Below are 23607 nucleotides of genomic sequence, written 5' to 3' on the forward strand. Positions count from 1 at the left end.
TATGTGTCTGGCTTCTTTCATGTTCTCAAGTTTCATCCAGTTATTAACAAGTATTAGTACTTATTACCTTTTTTAAAAAAACTTTTTTGTATTGATTTTAGAGAGGAAGGGAGAGAGAGAGAGAGAGACCCATGATGAGAGAGAATTATTGATCAGTTGCCTTCTACACACCCCACACTGGGGATTGAGCCTGCATGTGCTCTGACCGGGAATCGAACCATAACCTCCTGGTTCATAGGTTGAGGCTCAACCACTGAGCCACGCTGCCTGGGCAGTACTTTTTTCCTTTTTATGGCCAAGTAATTTTCCATTGTGTAGCTAGACCACATTTTATTTATTTATTTATTTATTTATTTATTTATTTATTTTTTAAAAATATATTTTATTGATTTTTTACAGAGAGGAAGGGAGAGAGATAGTTAGAAACATCGATGAGAGAGAAACATCGATCAGCTGCCTCCTGCACATCTCCTACTGGGGATGTGCCCGCAACCCAGGTACATGCCCTTAACCGGAATCGAACCTGGAACCTTTCAGTCTGCAGGCCGACGCTCTATCCACTGAGCCAAACCGGTTTCAGCACACATTTTATTTATTAATTCAACTTAATTTGTTTCTACTTTTTGGTTATTTTGAATGATGCTGCTATGAAAATTCCTGTACAAGTAAGTATCTTTTTAAAAAATGTATTTTTATTGATTTCAGAGAAGAAGGGAGAGAGGGAGAGAGAGAGAGAGAAACATCAATGATGAGAGAGAATCATTGATTTGCTGCCTCCTGCACACCCCACACTGGGGATCAAGCCTGCAACCCGGGCATGTGCCCTGACTGGGAATGGAACCATGACCTCTTGGTTCATAGGTTGACACTCAACCACTGAGCCACACAGCCAGGCTATACAAGTATCTTTTTGAGTACATGTTTTCATTTCTCATATACCTAGGAGTAGAATTGCTGGGTCACGTGGTGACTCTGTTTAACTTTTTAAGAACCACCAAACCGTGCTGAGCATTTTAACCACATTATGCATCAGGTTGTCACAATGGCTCTGCCAAGGAGAAACCACCCCATTTTGGAAACAAGACTAGTGAGGCTCAGAGATGTAGAGTCGTGTCTAAGGGCACACAGCTAGAACACGATAGAACCCATCCTGCTGGGCTCAGCCCTCCTCTGGTCTCCCCGCTTCTGGCTAAGGTCACTACTCTCTGGGCAGCCCCCTGCATTTCGTACATCCTCCCCATTTTCCTCTGTAAGTACAGGAGCTATCCTCCTTCTGCAGGGCAGCTGCACCAGGCTCAGAGGCAGACGAATATGCAGGCCCCAAAGGCTGAAAAAGGAAGAGGGCTATGAGCCCCAACATTTGAAGGGTATCCCGAGCAAGGCGGCAAAGGAACCTGAAAGCAGGACAGAGGGAAGGGGCTGACGGGTGATTGGAAGCCTTGGCCGGGTGCCTATGGCGTTCCACTTTGGGCTCAGGAGACAGGCTCGAGTTATTTGCTTTTGTGTGGGGGCTCTGGGTGGAGTGTGGCAGCTGCACGTGCTCCATGCCTCGGGGCAACTGGCAGACCAGGCCATTCCCCATGCCCAGCCCGAGCAGCTCCAGCATCTCTGCTGGACAGGACGCATGGATGTGAATCCCCTCTTATGTATCAAGTATCGGAGAATGATAGAAACCATGGCAGCTAACATATACTGCATGCATGCTCCCAGCAGCCCATGGGGAGAGTACATTCATCATGCCATCCCCGCTTTATATATAAGGAGCTGGGTACTAGGGCGCTGGGGGGGTGGAGAAGGGCCCTAGGGAGTGCCCGAGCAGGCGTATAGCTGGTGGGCAGAAGCAAGGGCTGGGCCTGCCGCTGGAGGCTGTTGTGCAGTGGGAAGGGGGCCAGCCCAGGCTGCGGTGAAGTGGCCGCCAGCGCTGCTCCAGGCTGAGCCTCAGCAGTTCCGCTGGCTCAGCAGCCCCTCCTCCCAGGCATGAGATTGGAGGCTGGCTTCCTGGAGGGCTGCCCAAGTCCCACACTTCTGCATCCCGATCCCTCCGCTGGATCAGCTGGTCTGCTCTGTGGCCCCCGTCCCCGGGGTTGGGGGATTCCAGGAAAATACACATTTCTGTTTTCCTATGGATCTTCCCGTCAGCCCTGGACTACAGGCGGACCTACTGGCCCATTTTACAGATGAGGCAGCTGGGCATCAGGAACTTGTACAAGGAGCTAGGCAGCCGTAGATCCAGGACTTCCTGGCCCTTCCTAGGGCATTAGCCTCACTGAGCAGGTTGAAGCTAGGAGAATCTAGACAACCCTCTTCCCAGGTCTGTCCTCCTGAAGGTGGACTACACAGCAAGGTGCCCACCCCTAGGTGTGAGGTGTGACTAAGGGTGTAGATGGAGCTGGAGCTGGGCAAGGAACAGAAGTGCAGCCGCTGCAGGCAGGGGCCAGTTCATTACCCAGAGGAATCAGAATTCTAAATTGGAATTTGGCCTTGCAGGTCATGATGAAGGTCTATTTGTCAAAGTAGGATGATAGGACATATTTTATTTAACAGGTTATTAGCACGATTTATAACATTGAAATATTTAGACATTTACTGTGTGGGCGTCTGTTTGTACTCTGGCCCCAGGCCCTGCAAATGTTAGGCTCAGGCCAGAGTGGTTTACCTTAGCCAGCCAAAACATAGAAATAATAGTAAGGATGATTGCTATCTTTTTACTTTTTTGTAGTGTTTCCTGTGTGCTACACTGATAGGGTCTGCAGTTACAAAGATGAATAAAATCCAATTGCTTCTCAGATAGCCCAGGTAGGGAAACACAAGAATATCACAATATTCACAGCAGCCATTTGTTGAGCACTTAATAAGTTCTACTGCAAAGTGCTTTATTGATTGCATCATAATGTATCCTCAAATAACCTAAAGGAGATATTCTTTTTTTTAAAAATTGATTTTTAGAGAGAGGAAGGGAGAGGGAGAAAGAAACATTCATGTGACAGCGAAACATCAATTGGTTGTCTCCTGCAAGTCCCCTACTGGGAATCGAGCCCACAACTCAGGCAAGTGTCCTGACTGGGAATCAAACCGGAGACCCTTCAGTGCACAGAACGATGCCCAACCAACTAAGCCACACCGGCCAGGGTGGGAATATCATTCTTACCACATTTTATGGAGGGGAAGCTAAGACTTGGAAAGACAGAGTGACAAAAAAACAAACCCAAAACCCCAAAACAATAAGAGGCAGAACTGGGACAGTGCAGCTGAGACTAATGTGGGTTCTAAGCAAAAACTCATGGCCTCGAGACTCTGGGACTATAGGTGAGTGGCTTGGCTTCTCTGAGCTTCAGTTTCTTCATCTGTAAAATGGGCAGAAGCTCATCTCTGAAGTGACTAGCACCTCACTCAGCAGGTGCCTAGGAATTGGTCACCATAAAGGATGGGAGACAGGGCCCTTGCATTTAGCGACCCCTCTGTCAGACCAGGTCCAGACTTGCTCCCTAAACTTCATGGGAGAACCCACTGGAGAGGGGAAATGACCAGCTGCTGGTCACCTTCCTTCTGGAGGTGCTTGATGGTCTGGGCTATAGGAAGAGGGGCATCAGGCCATTATATGTGCAAACTCTCACCAAACAGCCTTGCCCCATGGGGTAATGATCTTGCCCTCCCTGCAAGTGAGGAAACAGCCTGAGCCAGGAGACAGCCGTCAAGCCTGTTATCTCCGCAATGCTGCAGCCATTACAAGGTGAGGGACTGAGGCTCAGGAGGTCAGAAGGGTGAGACCTGTGTGAGTGTGTGTGAGTGTGTGTGTGTGTGTGTGTGTGTGTGTGTGATGTGGGGGTGTCAGCATCTCTCAAGCAGTCCCTGTCTAGGGCTGCCAGAGTCTGGAGGGTACACAGGCTTTGTGGGGGCTCAGATTGGTGTTGGGCAGGCCTGTGACCCTGTTGGTACTGGAGATGGGGGATTGAGGACCCCTTGGCAATAGGTGGGGCTGCACCCCAGTTTGGGGTGCTTCACTGGGGTTGGGGTTCAGATGGAGTCTTGGGAGGGAGGAGCTATTGCCCAGTGTTGTTTGTGGAGCCAGGGAATTCAAGGGAAGAAGGTGGAGGGTGCAGGGCGGAGCGGGGGTGGGTGGTGCAGGTTCCCTGACACTGAATTCATTATTGGGAGATTCCTCTTCACAATCCCTCGACACCTCCCACGGGAACCACGGGCCAGAAATGTTTGACAGCCTCTGGCGCGCCGACTCCCATGGCACAGCTGGTGCTCTGGTCTCTCGGTGCCTGGGTCTGTGCCCGGGTACCCGCCCGCCCACTGCCACCGAGTTACTCCCCCGCCTGGGTCCCGCAGCCTCTGGAAGCCTCTCCCAGCCTCAGCCTAGCAGCGCCGCCGCCGTATCGGGGCTTAGGGTCCATCTCCCCCTGCGTCCCCAGTCCCCGGCGCTGGGGCAGCGGGGTGTTCGCGTAGGCCCGGCCTGACCCCCGCGGCCCGCACGTGGGGAGGGGGCGCCTAGGGAGGACGCGGCCTGATGTAGGGGCGGAGCCAAGGAGCCGGGCGCGCGGCCGGTGCGGCGGGCGGACGGAGGTCAGCAGCCACCAGAGAGGGACCCAGGCGTCCCGGAGGCGGTGCCAGGTGCCGCGCCCCCGCCTCGCGCCCGCCGCCGGCCCCCGCCTCCGGGCCGCCCCCCGCCCGTGACGCGCTCCCCGCCCCATCCTCGCCGGGAGCCCGAGCCGGAGCCGGAGGACGGCTAGGGGCGCGGGCGGAGGAAAAGGCGGCGGAGGAGGGAGGAGGATGCGGCCGGCGCCGCGGGGCTGCCGCCGTCGCCTCTGAGCCGCGCAGAGCGCACGGAGCGCAGCAGCGTCGCTGCGGCCCCGGCCGCGCCATGGGGAAGGAGCAGGAGCTGGTGCAGGCTGTGAAGGCGGAGGACGTGGGGACCGCGCAGCGGCTGCTGCAGAGGCCGCGGCCGGGGAAAGCCAGTGAGTGTAGGGGGCGCGGGGTTGGGGGGGCGGGGCGGAGGGAGCCGCGGCGCGCGGGGGCCACCTCCGGCGCGGAGCCCCTCACCCCTCCTGGCGCAGGAGGGGGATGCTGTCGGTCCCCGGGGGCGGGGCGGGGCCGGGCCAGCAGCGTCCAGAACCTCGGTCCACACCCGCACCCCCAGCCCTGGCGGAGGGGCGGCACCGAGCCCCCCCAGCGGGCGCCTGGCGATACCCACCTGACCGGTCTGGGCATTCGCATCCCTCCCTCCCTCCCTGCCTCGGTCCTTTTCTCTCCCCGGGTTGTGGGGCTGGCAGCTGGAGGTCTCCACTGGGCCTTTAAAGGGCAAGGCGGATGCCCTCCCCTAGGAGGGAGGGCGGGGCCCCTTGCGGTGAGGGGCATCAGGGCGCCTGGGAGTCCCTGTCAGACCCCATTCCCGCCCCATGTTTAATAGCACGCTTTTCGGGGAAGGGGGGGCAGGGCCATGCTGGGGGTGTGGCTGCCCAGGCATGGCTGGGTGGGGGCCATTTACTGATAGCGGAGCAGAGGCCCAAGGTCGCCCAGCCCAGGCCGGGCTGAGCTCCAAGCAGGTGCAGACCCTGCAACAGATCCCAGTTCACTCTGGCTTCCCTGCTGGGAAAGAGGGCTGTGGGAGAGGGAGAGGTCTCCCACCAGCCCTCCTGAGCTTGTGCCGGGGGCACCCCAGGGAAGGGTTGGGAGCTTGAAGCCCTGATCCCAGCACTCATCCCAGCTCAACCAGGAGCCTCCCCGGGGGCTGCTGGAGATGGATGGATGGGCGTGTGGACCACATGTGCGGCTGCGCACGTATGGCTGTGTCAGTGTACCAGGGCACCTGTAGGGGCGCGGGCAGGGCTCTGCGGGATGGCACGTGGAGTCTGGGGACCCCACTCCCTACCCCACCCCCAGGAACTGTGTGTACGCCAGGGAGGCCCCCTTCCCCTCTCTCCAGGAAGGATGCCGAGAACTGAGACTGGCTCGGAAGGTGGGAGGCATGTCCTTGAGCCCCAGAGGGACCCTCCTGCGGCAGAGCCTGCTCGCCAGCTCCCGCCTGCTCTGTGCAATTAGAGAGCTGCACAGCTGTGCCTCGCAGGCACACATACCCAGGCTGGCCTTGCCCTCCACGCCTCGCTGGGGCTGGCTTCAGGGTCTCAGGATTTCGAGGAGACTGAGCCTCGAAAGCAGGTGGAGGGATTGAGAAGTGGAAGGCAAGGTCAAGACTTCCACCTAGTGGTCGTGCCACCTTGTACATAAACAACTCCAGTTCCCCAGCCGCGTCTGCAGGACGGATATTCGGATATTCGTGGTGCCTGTCTCCTGGCGTTGTCGTGGGAATAGTGAGGGAGCGAACATGAGGCTCTGGCTCTTGCTAAGTGCTCAGTAAGCACTGACTGGGACCGTTCCTCAGCCCAGGGTGGGCAGGCCAGGGAAGTGGGAGCGTCAGATTTGGAGGTTCCTCCTCCCGTCTACTCTGGCCCCTTGGGGGAAGGTGTGGAGACTTTCACCTTTACCTGGGTCCCACCTGGGTCTCTACCTACGCCCCTGCCTGGACTGGTCTCTGGGCTCTGACTCACAGGAGCGGGCTTAATAAGTCAGACGGAGAAATCCCTCCATGAATTAGCTCAGTCGTCATGACAACGCTGGCCTGCTTTGGAGTAAGATGTATTTTGATTCAGCAAAGTACAGCTGGAGTTTGGGCCACGGGGTGGGGGGCACCCAGCAGTGCTCCGTAGGGCCCACTAGACTCCAGAGGTATTTTCATAACCTTGTTCCCATGATCTCCTTCCTGTGCTGGCACCTTCCCTTGGCCCCAGCCCCCCAGTGTGGCCCCAGGCTCGGTCAGCCCCCCCCCATCTCACCTTGAAGGGCACCTCCCTTTACACACACAGGAACTAGCACCCTTAGCACTTGTCTTTGAGGGGAAGAAGGGAAAATCCTGGGTGGGAGCTGGCCTTGTGCTAGGTGGGGGATACCCTGCCCTTCCTTCTGGCCCAACTTGCCCTTTCTGAGTTTCCTGAACATTACAGGCCAGGCTCCTGTGATCTCCCCTTGGCCCACTCATCGTTCCGCTCCAGCATCTGACCTAGAGTCCCCTGCCTGGGGGCCGTTGGAAAGGGGGCTGGACTGGAACTAAGAAAAGTGGTAGGTAGCAAGCACTGACCCTGCTTCCCTGGAGAAGCTGGGAGGGTACATTGACCCAGGGAGGCCATAGGGCTCAGCTACTCTGAGACGGGACCGGAGGAGACCAGGACCACATCCCTGTAGGGCAGTGGTTCTCAACCTTCCTAATGCCGCGACCCTTTCATACAGTTCCTCATGTTGTGGTGACCCCCAATTTCATTGTTACAAATTGAACATAATTAAAGCATAGTGATTCATCACAAAAACAATATGTAATTATATATGTGTTTTCCGATGGTCTTAGGCGACCCCTGTGAAAGGGTCGTTCGACCCCCAAAGGGGTCGCGACCCACAGGTGGAGAACCGCTCCTGTAGGGGAAGAAGTAGCTCTGTGGGGTGGCCTATAAGAGGCCTCTGTAGTTGGAGGAGCATCTGGGCAGAGGGGTACAGGGAGGCCATGGGGGTGGAGAGGGGCGGGGCCTCTGCAGCCTTGTGTTTGGAGCTGACCTCAAAGGTAGAGATGGTTCCAAGAGAGTAGTTAGAGGTCAGAGGTGATCAGAGACTGAAGTCATGTGATGGGGTGGGGGGCGAAGTTTATACGCTGTTACTGATGCGAAATCCATAGGCTCAGTGCCCTTGTGGAAAGGGAAAGGGGGCGCCTAAGACTTTCAACTTGGTCCCCACTTGCCCCCTTATCCCACCCTTACCCAGACACGCCCCCCCCCCCCCCCCCAGCCGTGCTCTGCTCCAGCTTCATTCAGAGCACCTGTCTCCACCTGGTTCAGCCTCCCAGTCCCATGCAGGGTTCAGTTCTGGGACCTTCCTCCGTGCTCAGTGTCCCCCATAGGAATCAGGTGACTATTCCAAAACCTCAGGCTCCCCTCCATCCAATTCCAGCTGTTTTCCTCTTTGAGGAGACCAGTGGCAGGGAGAAGGGTACGACGACCTTACCATGATGCCCCTCCTCATGGGAGGAGTGATCCCCTTTGGGATGGAGACTCCTCCTCCACTGGCGACTGAGTCACTTCCTGGGCCTTGACCTCCAGCCCCTCTGAAATTTCAGCAAGTATGGGCCAGGTGAGCAGGCGGGCCTGGCTGTGGGTCCGCTTGGAGCCTGGAAGGCATCTGCTGTGGGAGGGAGGAAAGGGGGCCGGACTGGGAAGTCTCGCTGGAGAAGCTGAGAACTGGCTACTAAGAACTGAAACTAAGAAAAGTGGTAGCTGGCAAACATTCGGATTGGGCAAGGTGTGTGTGGAGATTGGGGGGCGGGGTTTGAAAATGTTCTGAGTGTGATCCTGGACAGCGTGGAAGGTGCTACAGGATAGCCATGTCTGTCTCTCTCTCTCTCTCTCTCTCTCTCTCTCTCTCTCTCTCTCAATTCTCACCTGAGGATATTTTTTCCATTGATTTTAAAGAGAGCAGAAGGGAGGGAAGGAGGGAGGGAGGGAGAGAGAGAGAGGGAGGGAGGGAGAGAGGGAAAGAGAAACATCGATGTGAGACACATCGATTGGTTGCCTTTGGCACGTACCCGGCCCACTCTAGCCACTGAGCACACTGGCCAGGGCATCACTGTCTTCAACGTAAGAAGGAACTGCAGCATAGGGCCCAGTGCAACATGGGTGCCTTGTCCAAACTCCAGAATTTAAAATAGCAGTGTGAATGAACAGCTGCAGATATGTGTCCTATAATAGGCCCGAAATAAGGGAGGTTTCAAAGTTAAGGACTAAAACATCTCCTCATTTGTAGTGTATCTCTTTATTTTTTTTATTTTTAAATACATTTTATTGATTTTTTTACAGAGAGGAAGAGAGAGGGATAGAGAGTTAGAAACATCGATGAGAGATGTGAGAGACAAACATCGATCAGCTGCCTCCTGCACACCCCCTACTGGGGATGTGCCTGCAACCAAGGTACATGCCCTTGACCGGAATCGAACCTGGGACCTTTCAGTCCACAGGCCAACGCTCTATCCACTGAGCCAAACCGGTTAGGGCTGTATTGTATCTCTTTAGTCAGAGTTATCCTAATATACAGTGGGGCCTTGACTTATGAGTTTAATTTGTTCTGAGACCGAGCTTGTTAAGGAGCTCGTTAACTCAAATTACTCTATCAATTCAATGCAAAAAATCAGCCGAGAGACAGCTGTTATCTCAAAAAACTCATTAGTCGGGACACTCGTAAGTCAAGGCCCCACTGTACTCTCACATTGCAGTTTCTAAAAAAATTGTTCAAAGAGCTAAAGACAGCACTCTGTAAACAGATAAAAGTATTGAGCATAATGTAGGCTTAGAAATCCCATAATATTTATGCCGAAACCGGTTTGACTCAGTGGATAGAGCGTCGGCCTGCGGACTGAAGGGTCCCAGGTTCGATTCTGGTCAAGGGCATGTACCTGGGTTGCGGGCATATCCCCAGTAGGAGATGTGCAGGAGGCAGCTGATCGATGTTTCTCTCTCATCGATGTTTCTAACTCTCTATCTCTCTCCCTTCCTCTCTGTAAAAAATCAATAAAATATATTAAAAAAAAAAGTTAAAAAAAAAAAAAGAAATCCCATAATATTTATTAGGAAAAGGTTAGTACATTTTCCAGAGATTTCCCTTTGAGTCAATAAGATTTTTCTATGGGAACAGCAACAACAACAAAAGAATTTAAGATGACGACAAGCAGAGCATCCAACCAGATGGGGGGCCCTTCGGCGTGACTGTGCAGGTCACATGCCTGACACTGGCCCTGGCAGGTGGACAGAGTGTGGGACTAGGATATGGCCTCAGTCTCGGATTTACTGAGCACCTTGTGTGTACCCGCGCTGTTTCGGCCACCAAGGATACAGCAGTGAGCAAATGAAACGTGGTCCTCTTGGAGCCAGCAGTTCAGTGACGGAGATGGACAAGAACCAGGTCAATGGTGGTGATGGGGGCTAAGGAGACATCTACAGCAGCCCTGGGGCGGGTGGGGGTTACTGTTTGAGATGGGGAGACCGAGCAGGTGACATGTGGATAAAGACCTAACGGACATGAGATGAGGAACCCTAGGACTAACTGGCGGAAGAAGAGCCTCACACATGCATGTAACACGTGCAGTGGCAGTGGCAGTGGCAGGGTGGCCAGTGTGTTGGAGCGCCATCATGTGCTGAGGAAGCTCAAGGGCCGCATCATGCAGAGCCACCGTCCGGCGAGACGGGTGCTGTTGGGGGGTCTTCCGGAGAGGAGCAAAGGCATCGGGTCGGACCGTGTTCTGGCAGGGCTCCCGCGGGGATGGAGGGCGGGCCGAAGGGGGCCACGGGGAGTGAGGGCGCCCGTGGAGAGGTGATGGCAGTGATTCCTCTGGAGATGCTGGCCCGGCCCAGGGTGGCGAGAGGGGGTAGATCCTGAGTGTGCTCGGGGAGTGCCTTAAAGACAGAGCCAGCGGGACTCACCGGGGGAGGAGATTTAGGTGGTCAAGGAGGGACTCCGGGTTTGGCCCGGGCCACTGAGGAAGGTGGCATTGCCGCGGAGACAGACGGGTTTCAGCACCAGCAGTGTCTGAGCAGAGGGCAGGGCAGGGAGGGGTGAGGCCTCTCTTCCCGGAGCCTCTGCTCTGGGCAGGAGAAGCCCCCCATCACTGGAGGGTGTGGGTGGGGTTCCCATAGAGCTAATGTTAGTCATCGCCACTTACTGAGCCGACTCCTTGCCGAACGCTTCATGCTTTCTGTCTGGAAACGTCCTTAGGTCTCCGAGGCCAGCCTTGTTAGCCCCCCTCGAGCTCATTGCCGAGGCCATAGGGGGAGTCTGAGGGGCAGAGTAAGAGTTTGGATTTGGGCCTGTCTGACTCTGCGCGCTTTGTGGGCCATTGGGGGACCTACACCCTGCACTGAGCTGCCCTGCAGCAGCCCCTCTGTGCCTCGACTCCCTTGGTTCCCTGTCCTTGGGCCCCCTGCCCCCATCCCTGTCCTGGGCCTGGACAAAGGGGCTTCTGTCCTGCCAGCCCCTCCCTCCCTCACAGAGCAACTGACCCACAAATAGGTTATGTAACCACGGCCTCGACAGGCAGGGGCTTGGCCTGAGTCTGGCTGGACCTGAGCCCACGGGGAGGGTGTCGGAGGGCCCCCCTCCTTTTGGCAGGCAGCTTCTGGGGGCCCCAGGAGGAGACTAGAGCCCTGAAGGGAGGACTTGGGCCCCTCGGGCTTCCGGTGGCGAGCCCTAGGACCTGAGTGTGCCCGGAGCCTGTATATGAGGTGGCCGCGCTCATGTGGTCACTCGGAGGCAGTGGCCCAATCGCCTTCCTTCCCTTCCTGCCCTGCTGAGTGGCCAGCCCCAAGGCTGGGTGTGGGGGAGGCTGCGTTGTGGGAAGGCAGATCTTCCCTCAGAGATACCCTCATTTCTGTGTCCCAGCCTTCCCGGGCCACCCCCAGCCCATCTGGGTCCTTCTGAAAGACAGATTGGGCCGGCTCCCTCCCTCCCACTGTCAGCCGGGGATGCGTGTGCACATGTGTGCGCCTGTGTGGGTGCACCACCCTGGCTTCTGTCCGCAGGCAGGGCCAGGCCTGACACCTTGGACCTGTGGACCTCTCAGCGTCTTAGTTTAGTGGGAAACCAAGGTCTAAAAAGCTGGAGCTGAGTGCAGGGAACAGAGTTGAGTGAGTGAATGAATGTTTTTCAGACTAAACACTTAGATAGCTTTGGCTCTGAGCCTGCCAGGGAGCCAGCTAGCACCCTCTGCCTGCTTTTAAGCGGCGGGAGTGGGCTAGGCCCCAGGCTGACTGCAGGAGGGGCTGGGCAGAGCCTCCCTCACTTGTGTCTCCTTCCCACTCCCAGAGCTCCTGGGCTCCACCAAGAAGATCAATGTCAACTTTCAGGACCCGGATGGGTGAGTTCTCAGGCAGGGCAATGCCAGATGGGATGGGGGCAAAAGGGCTTCTGGGGGAGGCTGGGTGCCCGAGTCCCTGCCCATATGTGTTTGTCACCTGTCCCAGCTTCTCTGCCCTGCACCACGCGGCCCTGAATGGCAACACGGAATTGATCACCCTGCTGCTGGAGGCCCAAGCTGCCGTGGACATCAAGGACAACAAAGGCAAGGCCCGCAGGGACCCTAGAGCAAGGGGATGGGTTGAGGTCAGGGGTCCCTTGAGGACTGGATGGTTCTTCAATTGAGGTCTCCACCCAGGGTCTCAGGCTGGGTCTAGGCAGGTCCTCATGGGCTCTGCATCCTAGAGGTCAGGGGTGGGCCCCGGGTGAGAGACCAGCTCCCAGTGGCTCCTGCCTGCCCCCAGGCATGCGGCCACTGCACTATGCGGCCTGGCAGGGCCGGAAGGAGCCCATGAAGCTGGTGCTAAAGGCAGGCTCAGCGGTGAACATCCCATCAGATGAGGGCCACATCCCCCTCCACCTAGCGGCCCAGCACGGTCACTATGATGTGGTGAGGACCACCTCGGGGGTGCGCGTGTGGGAGGCGTGAGCCTGGCGGCACGGGGCTGACTGCGCTCCGCACCCGCAGTCCGAGATGCTGCTGCAGCACCAATCGAACCCGTGCATGGTGGACAGCGCCGGGAAGACGCCTCTGGACCTGGCCTGCGAGTTCGGCCGTGTTGGGGTAAGTCTCCCAGGAGCTGAGAGCCACTCCATCTGCTCTGCTGCCTCTTCTGGGGTTGGAGTCGGGGACAGACCTGCAATCCCCCTGGCCTGTTTCTGGGTGCCCCCTACTCTGACCCCTCCTTCAAGGTGGTCCAGCTGCTCCTGAGCAGCAACATGTGCACAGCCTTGCTGGAGCCCCGGCCGGGGGACACCACCGACCCCAATGGAACCAGCCCCTTGCACCTGGCAGCCAAGAACGGCCACATTGACATCATCAGGTACGGTTCTGTGGGGGTGGGGTTCCCAGCTCTGGGGCTCTGCTCCTGGCTTGGTGATAAGATGGGAGCAGTCTCCGAGCTGTGGCCTCTGGGTGCCACGGGCATCTCCAGCTGCCCACACGAGGGATGTGCTAGAAGGGGGTGGGGAGTGGGCATGGATAGCTGCATCGCCTGGGCTCTGCTGCAGTCCTGTCACTCGCTGGGTGGCTTCGCGGATACACTTAACCTCTCTGAGCCTCAGCTCTTCCATGGGCCTCGCAGCAGTGCCAGTGGGAAAAGACGAGGTAGCTGCTGTGAGGGGTTAGCACAGGGCGGGCACTTCCGCAGTGCTTTGTCACTGTCAGGTATGTTGTCAGGGAGATGGGTAGGGCTGGTCAGTCCTTAGGCCCTTGGAAATCGGGGCTCAGCTTTGGGGTGCTGGGGCCGAGGGCTCCTGCTGTAGGCCCCGCCGGCTCCCCCTGCCTTCCCGCCAGACTCCTGCTCCAAGCTGGCATTGACATTAACCGCCAGACCAAGTCCGGCACCGCCCTGCACGAGGCTGCGCTCTGTGGGAAGACAGAAGTGGTTCGGCTGCTGCTGGACGTGAGTTGGAGGCGCAGGGGGAGCTGGGTCCAAGGCAGGGTTGGGAGAACGGGGTGCTCTTGACAGACCTCCCCTCCTGGCCCCTGCAGAACGGGATCAATGCCCACGTGAGGAACACATACAGCCAGACGGCCCTGGACATCGTGCACCAGTTCACCACGTCGCAGGCCAGCAAGGAGATCAAGCAGCTGCTGCGAGGTGGGCCCAGGTGGGGCAGGGGGTCTGGGGCGGGGCCTGGGCCAGGCTGGTTCGAAGGACTGGGGAGTCTACCTCCTGTGTCCCCAGAGGCCTCGGCGGCTCTGCAGGTCCGGGCGACCCAAGATTATTGCAACAACTATGACCTGACCAGCCTCAACGTGAAAGCCGGGGATATCATCACAGTAAGGATGGCCTGGGGCTGTGGAGCTGGGATGCTCACCCCACATTTCCCCCTCAGCGACTGGGGAGGCAATTGACCCAGAAGTCTCCCTGCGTGTGCTCTCCCCACCTCATCTGGCCAGGTCCTTGAGCAGCATCCAGATGGCCGATGGAAGGGATGTATCCATGACAACCAGACAGGCAATGACCGGGTGGGCTACTTCCCATCCTCCCTGGGCGAGGCCATCGTCAAGCGAGCAGGCAAGTCCTACCCAGGTCTGGGCTTGGGGGTCAGAAGGAAGGAAGTGCACATGTGTGTTGGATGGCAGGGCAAGGGCCGAGCTTTAGCCATGGCTAGGTGTAGGGTCCAAAGTGGTGTTCAGAAGTGTGTCCGGCCAGCTGTCTCCTCAGTGTCCTCATGCCCATTCCTTCATTTATTCAACTGACATTGCACACTGGCCACTAGGAATAGATGGCGACTCAGCTGGATATCGGTCCTGCTTTCAAGGAGCTTGCCCCCAGGGAGGGCGGGGAGCAGGGGACAGTGAAGTAACCACAGAATGAAACACACCAGCTAATGGCAGAGAATGTGGATGGAGACCTGCTTTAGATGGGGTGGTCAGAGGAGGCCCTGAGAAATGGGAGGGACTGGCTACAGGCAGAGCAATCCAGGCAGTGGGAACCACGTGTGCAAAGGCACTGAGGCAGGAAAGAGCGTGATGTGTGTAAGGGTCCACAGGAGGCCAGCATGGCTGGCGCAGAGTTAGGGAGAGGGAGGGGGGTGAGGACATGGCCACGGGGCCACCAGGTGGTTTCAGGCAGGGGACTGGTGAGATCACAGAGGTGGACAGGTGGGATAAAAGAGAGAGTGGTCCAGTTAGTGATGCGGCTCGTCTACCCATCTAACTGGACCCCTGGTTCTCCTGGGGTGGAGAGCCTCGCCCCAGGCTCCTGGGTGCCTCTTTCCTCCCCGCTGTTGCCCTGGCACAGAGGAGGTTTCACCCTCTGGCAATCTGCACCCCTCCCCCCAACAGGACCGCAGGGCCACTGGTAAGCTGGCCGGGTAGCCTGGCGCGGGCTCCTCTCTGCCACACGCTCCTGCTCTCCACCGTCCGGTGTGGGGAGGGGGTCTCCTAAGGGTCTCTCAGGGCAGGAGGAGACTGTTGTGCATGTGTTGGGCCTCTACCTAGGCTTGGGGCTGGGCCAGGGGACGCCCTCCTTTCGGTGTCTGGCTCCCAGGCCTGGGCGGGTCCAATACTCAGGGAGGCTATGGTTGGCCCACAGGTTCCCGAGCAAGTGCTGAGCAAAGCTCACCTCAGGGAGGCAGCTTGCCTGGACCCTCTGCACCCCCTGAGGAGATCTGGGTGCTGAGGAAGCCTTTTGCAGGTAGGTGGGGGCCCCTGGAGGGCGGGGCAGCAGTACTTCCGCAAGGCAGCTCCCAAGCGAGGCGGGGCCAGCGCTGGCTGATGCTCCCTTGTGCCGGCAGGTGGGGACCGCAGTGGCAGCTTGAGCAGTGTGGCTGTCGGCCGGAGCAGCGGGGCCCATACCCTGCACGCAGGCTCTGAAGGGGTCAAGGTAGGTGGGGTGGTGCCGGGGCCGGGGCGGCCGGGCCCAGAGCAGCACTGGCCAGCTGACCTGTCTGGGTTGCAGCTCCTGGCAACCGTGCTCTCCCAGAAGTCCATCTCCGAGTCTAGCCCCGGGGACAGCCCCGTCAAGCCTGTGGAGGGCTCAGCAGGTGAGAGCAAGGACGCAGCACTGCTGTCCTGGCTGACAGGCAGCCTTTGGGCAGCCCTTGGCCCACCGTGCCCTCTCCTCCCCAGGGGCGGCCAGGTCCCAGCCTCCAGTGGCCCATGCTGGGCAGGTCTATGCGGAACTGCCGTCCAAGAAGCTGGAGCCGGCGTCGGAGGGCAAGGTACAGGGCCTGGCTGGCAGCAGGGAGGGGTGCCCGGGGCAGCCTGCCTGGCCTGGCCACAGTACAGCCGGGGGCTCTTGACAGGCTAGCCCCCTCCTTCTGTCTGTGTCAGTCTGTGTGCGTAGGTGTTGTCTATTGTGTGGGCTGTGCGTGTGAATTAGTATGTGTAAGAAGCGTGCACGGGTGTGAGGTGAACGAGGGTGTGCATGTGTGTGTGGTGTGACTGTGAGGCGGGCACGTGTGCATGTGTGCGTGTGTATGAAATGGCACGAGTGAGACAAGACGAGTTCTGTACATGGGTGAGGTGGGTCCTGTGTGCATGACTTGCGTGCTGGGGAAGGTGCGAGCTGCCGGCTGAGTCCTGCAAACTTCTGGGCAAAGCTCACCTTCCAGGGACTGAGGAGCAATGCTGAGGCCCCATCCTAGAGCCTCACCTGGGGCCACACTGCAGGGTGTCCCTGGTGCAGGAATGGGGGGGATGGTCAGACGCAGCTGAACCTTCCCGGTGGAGAACAGAGCGATGCTGCAGTGCCGTGCGGAGCTCGAGACAGCGGCAGCCAGGACCAGAGTGCGGCGGGAGCACCGGTGCCAGACTGACTGGGCCTAGCTGCACCTGGACCCGCGGACGGCAGACTGAGCTGACACAGGAGGCACCGTGGCGGCTGGGGTGTGCGCCCGGCGGGCGGGCGGGCGGGCGGGCCTGCAGCGGTGCCTTGTGTCTTCCAGAGCGCTGAGGCTGTGAGCCAGTGGCTCGCCACGTTCCAGCTGCAGCTGTACGCCCCCAACTTCCTCAGCGCGGGCTACGACCTGCCCACCATCAGCCGCATGACCCCTGAGGTGAGCTGCCCAAAGGCTGGCCACCAGCCATGACCCGGAAACAGATCCCCTGCCTCCAGCTAACGGGCTGCTCCTCTAACTAGGACCTCACGGCCATTGGGGTCACCAAACCAGGCCACCGGAAGAAGATCACGGCAGAAATCAGCAGCCTCAGCATCCCCGACTGGCTGCCTGAGCACAAACCCGTAAGGCTCCCTGCACCCTGTGGCTGGGCCCAGGATGGGCAGATAGACAGACAGACTGCCTCCCTGGCTACAGCCCTCAGCTGCCCTCTGGAGCTCCAGGGAGTGGAGACCAGAGGACGGTCCCTCAGCGTGGCCCACCTGGACGACGTTTGTCCATCACAGGCACTGGGACCAGCCTTCCTGAGGCAGGAACAGGGGTGACAACCTGTGAGGCCGTCAGGGTGGAGGGAGAATACCTCTCTCCACTCCGTGCTCCTGCAGAGACCCCCCTCCATACTCAGGCAGTCACACAGGGACACCGGCACCCCAGCAGCGCTGCCCCTTGCACACCTACCCAGACACCAGAGAGGGGGCCTGCATTGATGGGATATGCTTGCACACACCAGACGTGTGCATGGGGAAGATGTGTGAGTGTGCATGCTCCATGTACACAGACAGCACACGCACACTAAATATATTCAAGGTGCCCATTGATGACTGCACGCACACACCCACACATTTAACTGCACATGCCAGCTGTGTTGACAGCTGACACCCACTCCGACCGCAGGCCGTGCTGTTTACTGACAGGCACTCATATGGTGGAACCGGTTCTGGGCCAGGAGAAGGTAGGCTCAGGGCCTGTTGCCTCAGTGCTGCCTCTCTGGTTCTCACGCAGAGCTGTGATTCCCCATCCACTGATGGGGGCGATGCCATGACCACCAAAAGCCCCCAGGGCTGTGGGTCAGGGACAGGTAGGTTGACACTCATCTGCGTTGCCGCACTCAGTCAGTGGCTCCGCGGTCCTCCGGGTGAGCACGTCGGGGTCCCAGGGTCTCACTCGGCTCTTGCGGATAGGCTGTGCGTTGGTGCGTTAGCGATGCCCTGCTGGGCGTGTGGACAGGTGGATGCCATTTAGGAAGCCACTGGGTGGTACTGGGTGAAGACTCTCATGGCTGTTTGCACACATGTGTGATGTGGCCGTGTGACTGTGCCTGATGCGGGTGGGAAGTTGCGAGAGGGTGTGAGCATGACACAGAGGGAAGTCAGTGCCCGTGTGTGGCTGTGATCCAGGGTATGCGTGTACACGTATCTGGTCGGTGGTACTGTGTGTCTGCGTCCATGATGTATGGTGTGTGTCCACGGGTGCTGTTCCCATGGTTGCCTGGACAGGTGAGGAGGAAGTGCAGTCTTTCCCAAACAGTGTCCTGAAGATAGGGTTGCCCTGTGTGTGCGTGTCTGTGTGTGTTTGCACGTGCACGTGAGCTGGACTTGGGCTCCTGCTGAGGCTGCGCTGTCTCCAGGGCTGACACTTCTGTTGGTTTGTCCTCTGTTTGTCTGTACCGGGCTGGCCCGATGCCCCTGCCCCAGCAGCTCCCAGTAGTCGACGGGCTGTGGGTAGCCAGCTCTGGCTGCCCTCTGTGTCCCCTGCTCTGTATACAGGCTAACCTGGCTGTGTGGCTGTCCATGATCGGCCTGGCCCAGTACTACAAGGTGCTGGTGGACAATGGCTATGAGAACATCGACTTTATCACCGACATCACCTGGGAGGACCTGCAGGAGATTGGGATCACCAAGCTGGGTGAGGCTCCAGCCCCCACCACTTCCGGGTCCTTGCCACTCTCCCTGGCCTGACCCGCCCCATACCCCACTCAGGACACCAGAAGAAGCTGATGCTGGCAGTGAGGAAACTGGCAGAGCTGCAGAAGGCCGAGTACGCTAAGTATGAAGGGGGACCTCTGCGCCAGAAGGCGCCGCAGTCTCTTGAAGTGATGGCCATTGAGTCGCCGCCCCCTCCTGAGCCTGCCCCCGCTGAGTGCCAGTCTCCAAAGATGACCACCTTCCAGGACAGCGAGCTCAGTGGTGAGCTGCAGGCTGCCATGACTGGCCCGGCAGAGGGGGCTGCCACCCCCGCCGCTGCCGAGAAGCCCTCCAATCACCTGCCGCCCACCTCAAGGGCCTCTGTGCGTCAGGAGCCCAGTCTGGGTGGGCGGGCACGGCATATGAGCAGCTCTCAGGAGCTGCTGGGTGATGGGTTCCCGGGGCCTGGCAGCCCTATGTCACGAAGCCAGGAGTACCTCCTGGATGAGGGACCAGCCCCTGGTACTCTGCCCAAGGAAGCTCGGCCCGGCCGCCACGGCCACAGCATCAAGCGGGCCAGTGTGCCTCCGGTGCCCGGCAAGCCATGGCAGGTCCTTCCACCAGGCCCCAGCCCCTTCACGCCCCCCCAGACTCCCACGAAAGCTCGGCCAGGTTCCCCCCAGGCCCTGGGGGTGCCTCACGGTCCAGCCCCAGCCACAGCCAAGGTGAAGCCCACCCCACAGCTGCTGCCACCTATGGAGCGACCCATGTCGCCCCGCTCCCTGCCTCAGTCACCCACACACCGGGGCTTTGCCTATGTGCTGCCCCAGCCCGTGGAGGGCGAGGCAGGGCCAGCTGCTCCTGGCCCTGCCCCCGCCCCCGCCCCTGCCCCAGCCCCTGTGCCCGTGCTGTGTCTGCCCCCCGAGGCCGATGTGGAGCCAGGGCGGCCTAAGAAGCGTGCCCACAGCCTGAATCGCTATACAGCGTCTGACAGCGAGCAAGAGCGGGATGAGCTGCTGGTGCCGGCGGCTGCCGGGCCCTATGCCACAGTCCAGCGGCGTGTAGGTCGCAGCCACTCAGTGCGGGCACCTGCTGGTGCCGACAAGAATGTCAATCGCAGCCAGTCCTTTGCTGTGCGGCCCCGGAAAAAGGGGCCCCCCCCACCTCCGCCTAAGCGCTCCAGCTCAGCCATGGTCAGCGCCAACCTGGCTGATGAGTCAGCACCTGATGCTGAGACCAAAGGAGCTGGGACTGAGGATGGCCAGCTGGGGGTCCGGGCACAACGCCGGCGGGCTAGTGACCTGGCTGGCAGCGTGGACACGGGCAGTGCTGGCAGTGTGAAGAGCATCGCAGCCATGCTCGAGCTGTCATCCATTGGGGGTGGGGGCCGGGCAGCCCGCAGGCCCCCTGAGGGCCACCCCACGCCTCGCCCTGACAGCCCGGAGCCAGGCAGGGTGGCAACAGTGCTGGCCTCCGTGAAGCACAAGGAGGCCATCGGGCCTGATGGCGAGGTGGTGAACCGGCGCCGCACGCTCAGCGGGCCTGTCACAGGACTTCTGGCCACTGCCCGCCGAGGGCCTGGGGAACCGGCAGGGCCTGCAGATCATGGCCACCTTGTAGAGGATGGCACTACCCGGCAGAGGCCTCGAGGTCCAGCCAAGGGAGAGGCAGGTGGGGAGGGTCCTCCCTTGGCCCGGGTGGAGGCCAGTGCCACGCTGAAGAGGCGCATCCGAGCCAAGCAGAGCCAGCAGGAGAATGTCAAGTTCATCTTGACTGAGTCCGACACGGTCAAGCGGCGGCCCAAGGCCAAGGAACGGGAGGCAGGTCCGGAGCCACCGCCCTCACTGTCCGTGTACCAGAACGGCACAGGCACTGTGCGCCGCAGACGGGGCTCTGAGCACGCTGGACCCCTGGAGCTGCCCCCGCCACCCGCACCCACCGAGCCCCTGCCCTCTGACCTGATGCACTTGCCCCCGCTGCCCCCACCAGACAGTGATGCCCGGAAGCCAGCCAAGCCGCCTGTCTCTCCCAAGCCTGTCCTGGCTCAGCCGGTACCCAAGATCCAGGGGTCACCCACACCCGCCTCCAAGAAGGTGCCGCTGCCAGGTCCCAGCAGCCCAGGTAGGTGAGGGAGCCAGCTGGGGAAGGGCCTCCACCCCACCTCCCCACTCCGTGGTCTGAAGGTTTTTCTCTTCTTGGATTTGCTGGCAGCCAGGTAGAGTAGGGTGGAGTGTCCTCAGACTGTCTCATCCATCCACCTAGAGGACAACTCTGCCAACCCAGAGCTGGGAGGAGGGTGGCTGGTCCTCCACTTGCTCCCTGAAGGAGGCACAGAAACTTATTAATAGCAGCACCAGGGGAGGGAGGACTCTGACCCAGCTGGAGAGGGATCCCAGCACGCGGGAGGGAGGGGAGAGGCGTCCAGGCAAAAGGATCCGAGGTGCAAAGGCCCTGTGGCAGTCAGACACGCCAAGGGCCACACCTAGAAGGGGATGCAGTGGGGGAGAGGGGGGCGGACCGGGAGGGATTTGGAAACAGCGATGCCACCAGGGTTTGCATGGGGAAGCACGTTCTTTGGTTGCCATGGGAGGCTGGGGTGGGAGGGGCAGTGGAGAGCTGCGGCGGCGGCGACGCTGTGCCGAGGACCACGGTATCTCCGCTCCTGGGTGGGAGGCAGCGGGCTGCGGCGGGGCTGGTGCAGGGATGGGCGGCGTGCGCACTGCGCGACCCCCCGCAGCGTGCGAGTCTCCTCCTCCCCGCAGAGGTGAAGACACATGGCACACCGCCGCCCGTGTCCCCCAAGCCGCCGCCGCCGCCCACGGCGCCCAAGCCGGTCAAGGCCGCGGCGGGGCTGCAGTCAGGCAGCGCCAACCCGTCGCCCACGCCCTCGCCGGCGCGCCAGCCGCCCGCCGCCCTCGCCAAGCCAGCCAGCACGCCGCCCTCGCTGAGCGCCAGCCCCGCCAAGCCCCCGTCCCCGAGCGCGCCCGCGCTGCACGTGCCCGCCAAGCCGCCGCGCGCCGCTGCGGTCGCGGCCGCTGCAGCCGCGGCCTCCGGGGCCCCTGCTGCGCCCGAGGGCACCTCGCCGGGGGACAGCGCCCGGCAGAAGCTGGAGGAGACGAGCGCGTGCCTGGCGGCGGCGCTGCAGGCAGTGGAAGAGAAGATCCGGCAGGAGGACGCTCAGGGCCAGCGGTAGGTGGGGCGGGGGCCGGCTGGGCGTGGGCATCTGGGTGCCCCTCGGGGGAGTGAAGGTGTAGCGTGCGGGCTGGGGCGTAACCAATGCCTTGAGGGCGTGGCCTCGGACACCTTACACAGCGGGGCGGGGCCCGGCGTGGGCGGGGCTTGCACGCCACCCTGTCATTTATTCTGAGGCAGCTGAGCTCCGCTGGAATAGGGGGGTGGGGGAGTCAGAGGCCGTGGGGCGGGGCCCCGCCCACCATGCACTGCTGATTTGAGTGGGAGGCCTGGTCCATGTAGGGAGGGGGCACGGCCTTTTCCGCCGACCCCACCTTGCCCCCCTCTTCTCACACTGCGCCCACCCCAGCCCCTCTGCCTCGGAGAAGAGCACGGGCAGCATCCTGGACGACATCGGCAGCATGTTTGATGACCTGGCGGACCAACTGGACGCCATGCTGGAATGATGTGGCACACGTTGGGCCCACCTATGCTGCCTGGGCTCTAGCTGCACACTGACCTTTACCTCAGGATGGGCACTTCTGGGCGCAGCGCAAGTGGGCATGGTGGGCGGCCGAGGGGGACGGGGTGCAGGGGACAGCCTGCCAGGGCCGCGAGGCGGGGGCGGGTCGTGCTGCCCTGTCCCTGCACAAGCACAACTCCTGCCCCCTGGGCCCAGGCAAGATGCCGAGCGCGGAAGACTGCCTGGCCTAGGGGCCCAAGGGCTCTGGACAGACGCTGCTGCTCTGTGGGTGCCTGTCCCTGTCTGCTGCTCCCTGTGCAATAACTGCTGGGCTACCCGCCCACCCGCCACCGGGCTCTGCCCAGTGTGTAGAGAAGGGGCAGCCCCTGGCACCCTGCCCTGAATCCACGTTGGGCCCACCTTGGGAGGTAGTGGGAGGGGGGGCAGCCACTGTAGCCCCCTCCCCAATCAGTGGCAGAGCACAGGCCTATGCCCAGCACAGAACTGCCCACTGGGGACCTCTGCCAGCTGCTCTGGCACAGCACAAGGGGCTGGGGTCAGGACCCCTGCCCTACTCTACCCCACAGAATATAAGCTATTGAGAGTATTAATTTATTGGGAATAAGCTGAGGCAGATTTCCCTAGAGAAACAAAAAGGTATAACTTTAACGAATATATATTTAAAGAAAGAAAAAATATTATTGATTCTATAGAAAACCATTTACCAACTGCAAGGACACTGGAGTCTAGCTCGAGACAAAAGCTGTTCCAGGCCCTGGCCACTGTCTGTCCTTTCCCTCTACCCAGGAGTGGCCAGACCCCTGGGCCAGACCCCTGGGCCAGTAGCGCACAGTAGGCTGGGGTCTGCGCTCCACCAGGGCCTCCCTCTGCGCTCTCTTAACTTCTCTGTGTCTGAAGAACTCGAAGGATGTGCCTTGCTGCTGGGCTGTGTCCTCCGTGCCCTGGAGATGGCGGGAGGGCTCCCTCCTCTCCGGGGGATGCTGCTGTGAAGGTCTGCCTGGGTTTGGGGGAAGCTGTGTGCACAGCGTGAAGTGGAGGCCAGCCGGATGACAGCAGTGGGTGCAGGGCGTGCATGCCAGGCTGCGCGTGGCGCGTGTGAAGGTGTGCCTGACTCTCCCTCTGCAGGCCCCGAGCAGGCAGCCAGCCCACCCCCATCTGAATTCCCACGGATGCTTCTGCTCGTGGCCCAAGGCTGTGTCGTGTGGTTGTTCTCGCCTCTCTCTCCTCGCCCCCTCCAAAAAAGTACTGACCAGCCTCCTCTATTGTGTTTGCTGACCCACGTGTGTTGGACACAACTTTGACATTTCTTAAAAAAAAAAAATTAAAAATGCCAAAAACCAGCAATTGTGATGCAGGTGGGCGGAGGGGATCAGCCAAGGTGGCATCTAGGAACGTGAGGCCCCTTTCAGCTGTCATGTGGTGGCGCTTCCCCTAGTGGATTTACCTGGTCGTCCACCTGACCTCTCCTTAGCGGGTGGCCAAGGCTGGGGCTCCGGCAGGTCGGGAGGGGGGGTCTGGGCAGGTCGGTACTCTTGGCTGTCAATAAACAGCAGAAAACGGCCTGGCTCACTGTTTGGTGGTGTGTGTTGGGAG

At 59.9% G+C, this 23607-nt stretch overlaps 1 protein-coding gene across 2 annotated transcripts; it reads left to right on the plus strand.

Annotated features, from left to right (window-relative positions):
• Positions 1-4867: 4867 nt before the first annotated feature.
• CASKIN1 (CASK interacting protein 1) lies at positions 4868-23574 on the plus strand (the record flags this gene model as incomplete). 2 transcript variants are annotated; one of them, XM_081089083.1, is made up of 20 exons in its annotated part: positions 4868-4961; positions 11893-11944; positions 12051-12148; positions 12348-12493; positions 12572-12667; positions 12796-12926; positions 13400-13508; positions 13598-13706; positions 13794-13888; positions 14009-14126; positions 15150-15251; positions 15352-15440; positions 15516-15600; positions 15686-15777; positions 16504-16614; positions 16698-16799; positions 18222-18360; positions 18435-20480; positions 21122-21548; positions 21901-23574. In XM_081089083.1, 20 exons carry the CDS (start codon positions 4868-4870, stop codon positions 21995-21997), a joined length of 4338 nt encoding a protein of 1445 aa, XP_080945209.1. In that variant the 3' UTR covers positions 21998-23574. The 2 variants fall into 2 exon arrangements, with proteins under 2 accessions (XP_080945209.1, XP_080945210.1); XM_081089084.1 differs by lacking the exons at positions 16504-16614; positions 16698-16799.
• Between the last annotated feature and the right edge of the window lie 33 nt (positions 23575-23607).

Source organism: Myotis nattereri (genome assembly GCF_964212035.1).
Source record: "Myotis nattereri genome assembly, chromosome: 4".
Classification (NCBI taxonomy): Eukaryota; Metazoa; Chordata; class Mammalia; order Chiroptera; family Vespertilionidae; genus Myotis; species Myotis nattereri.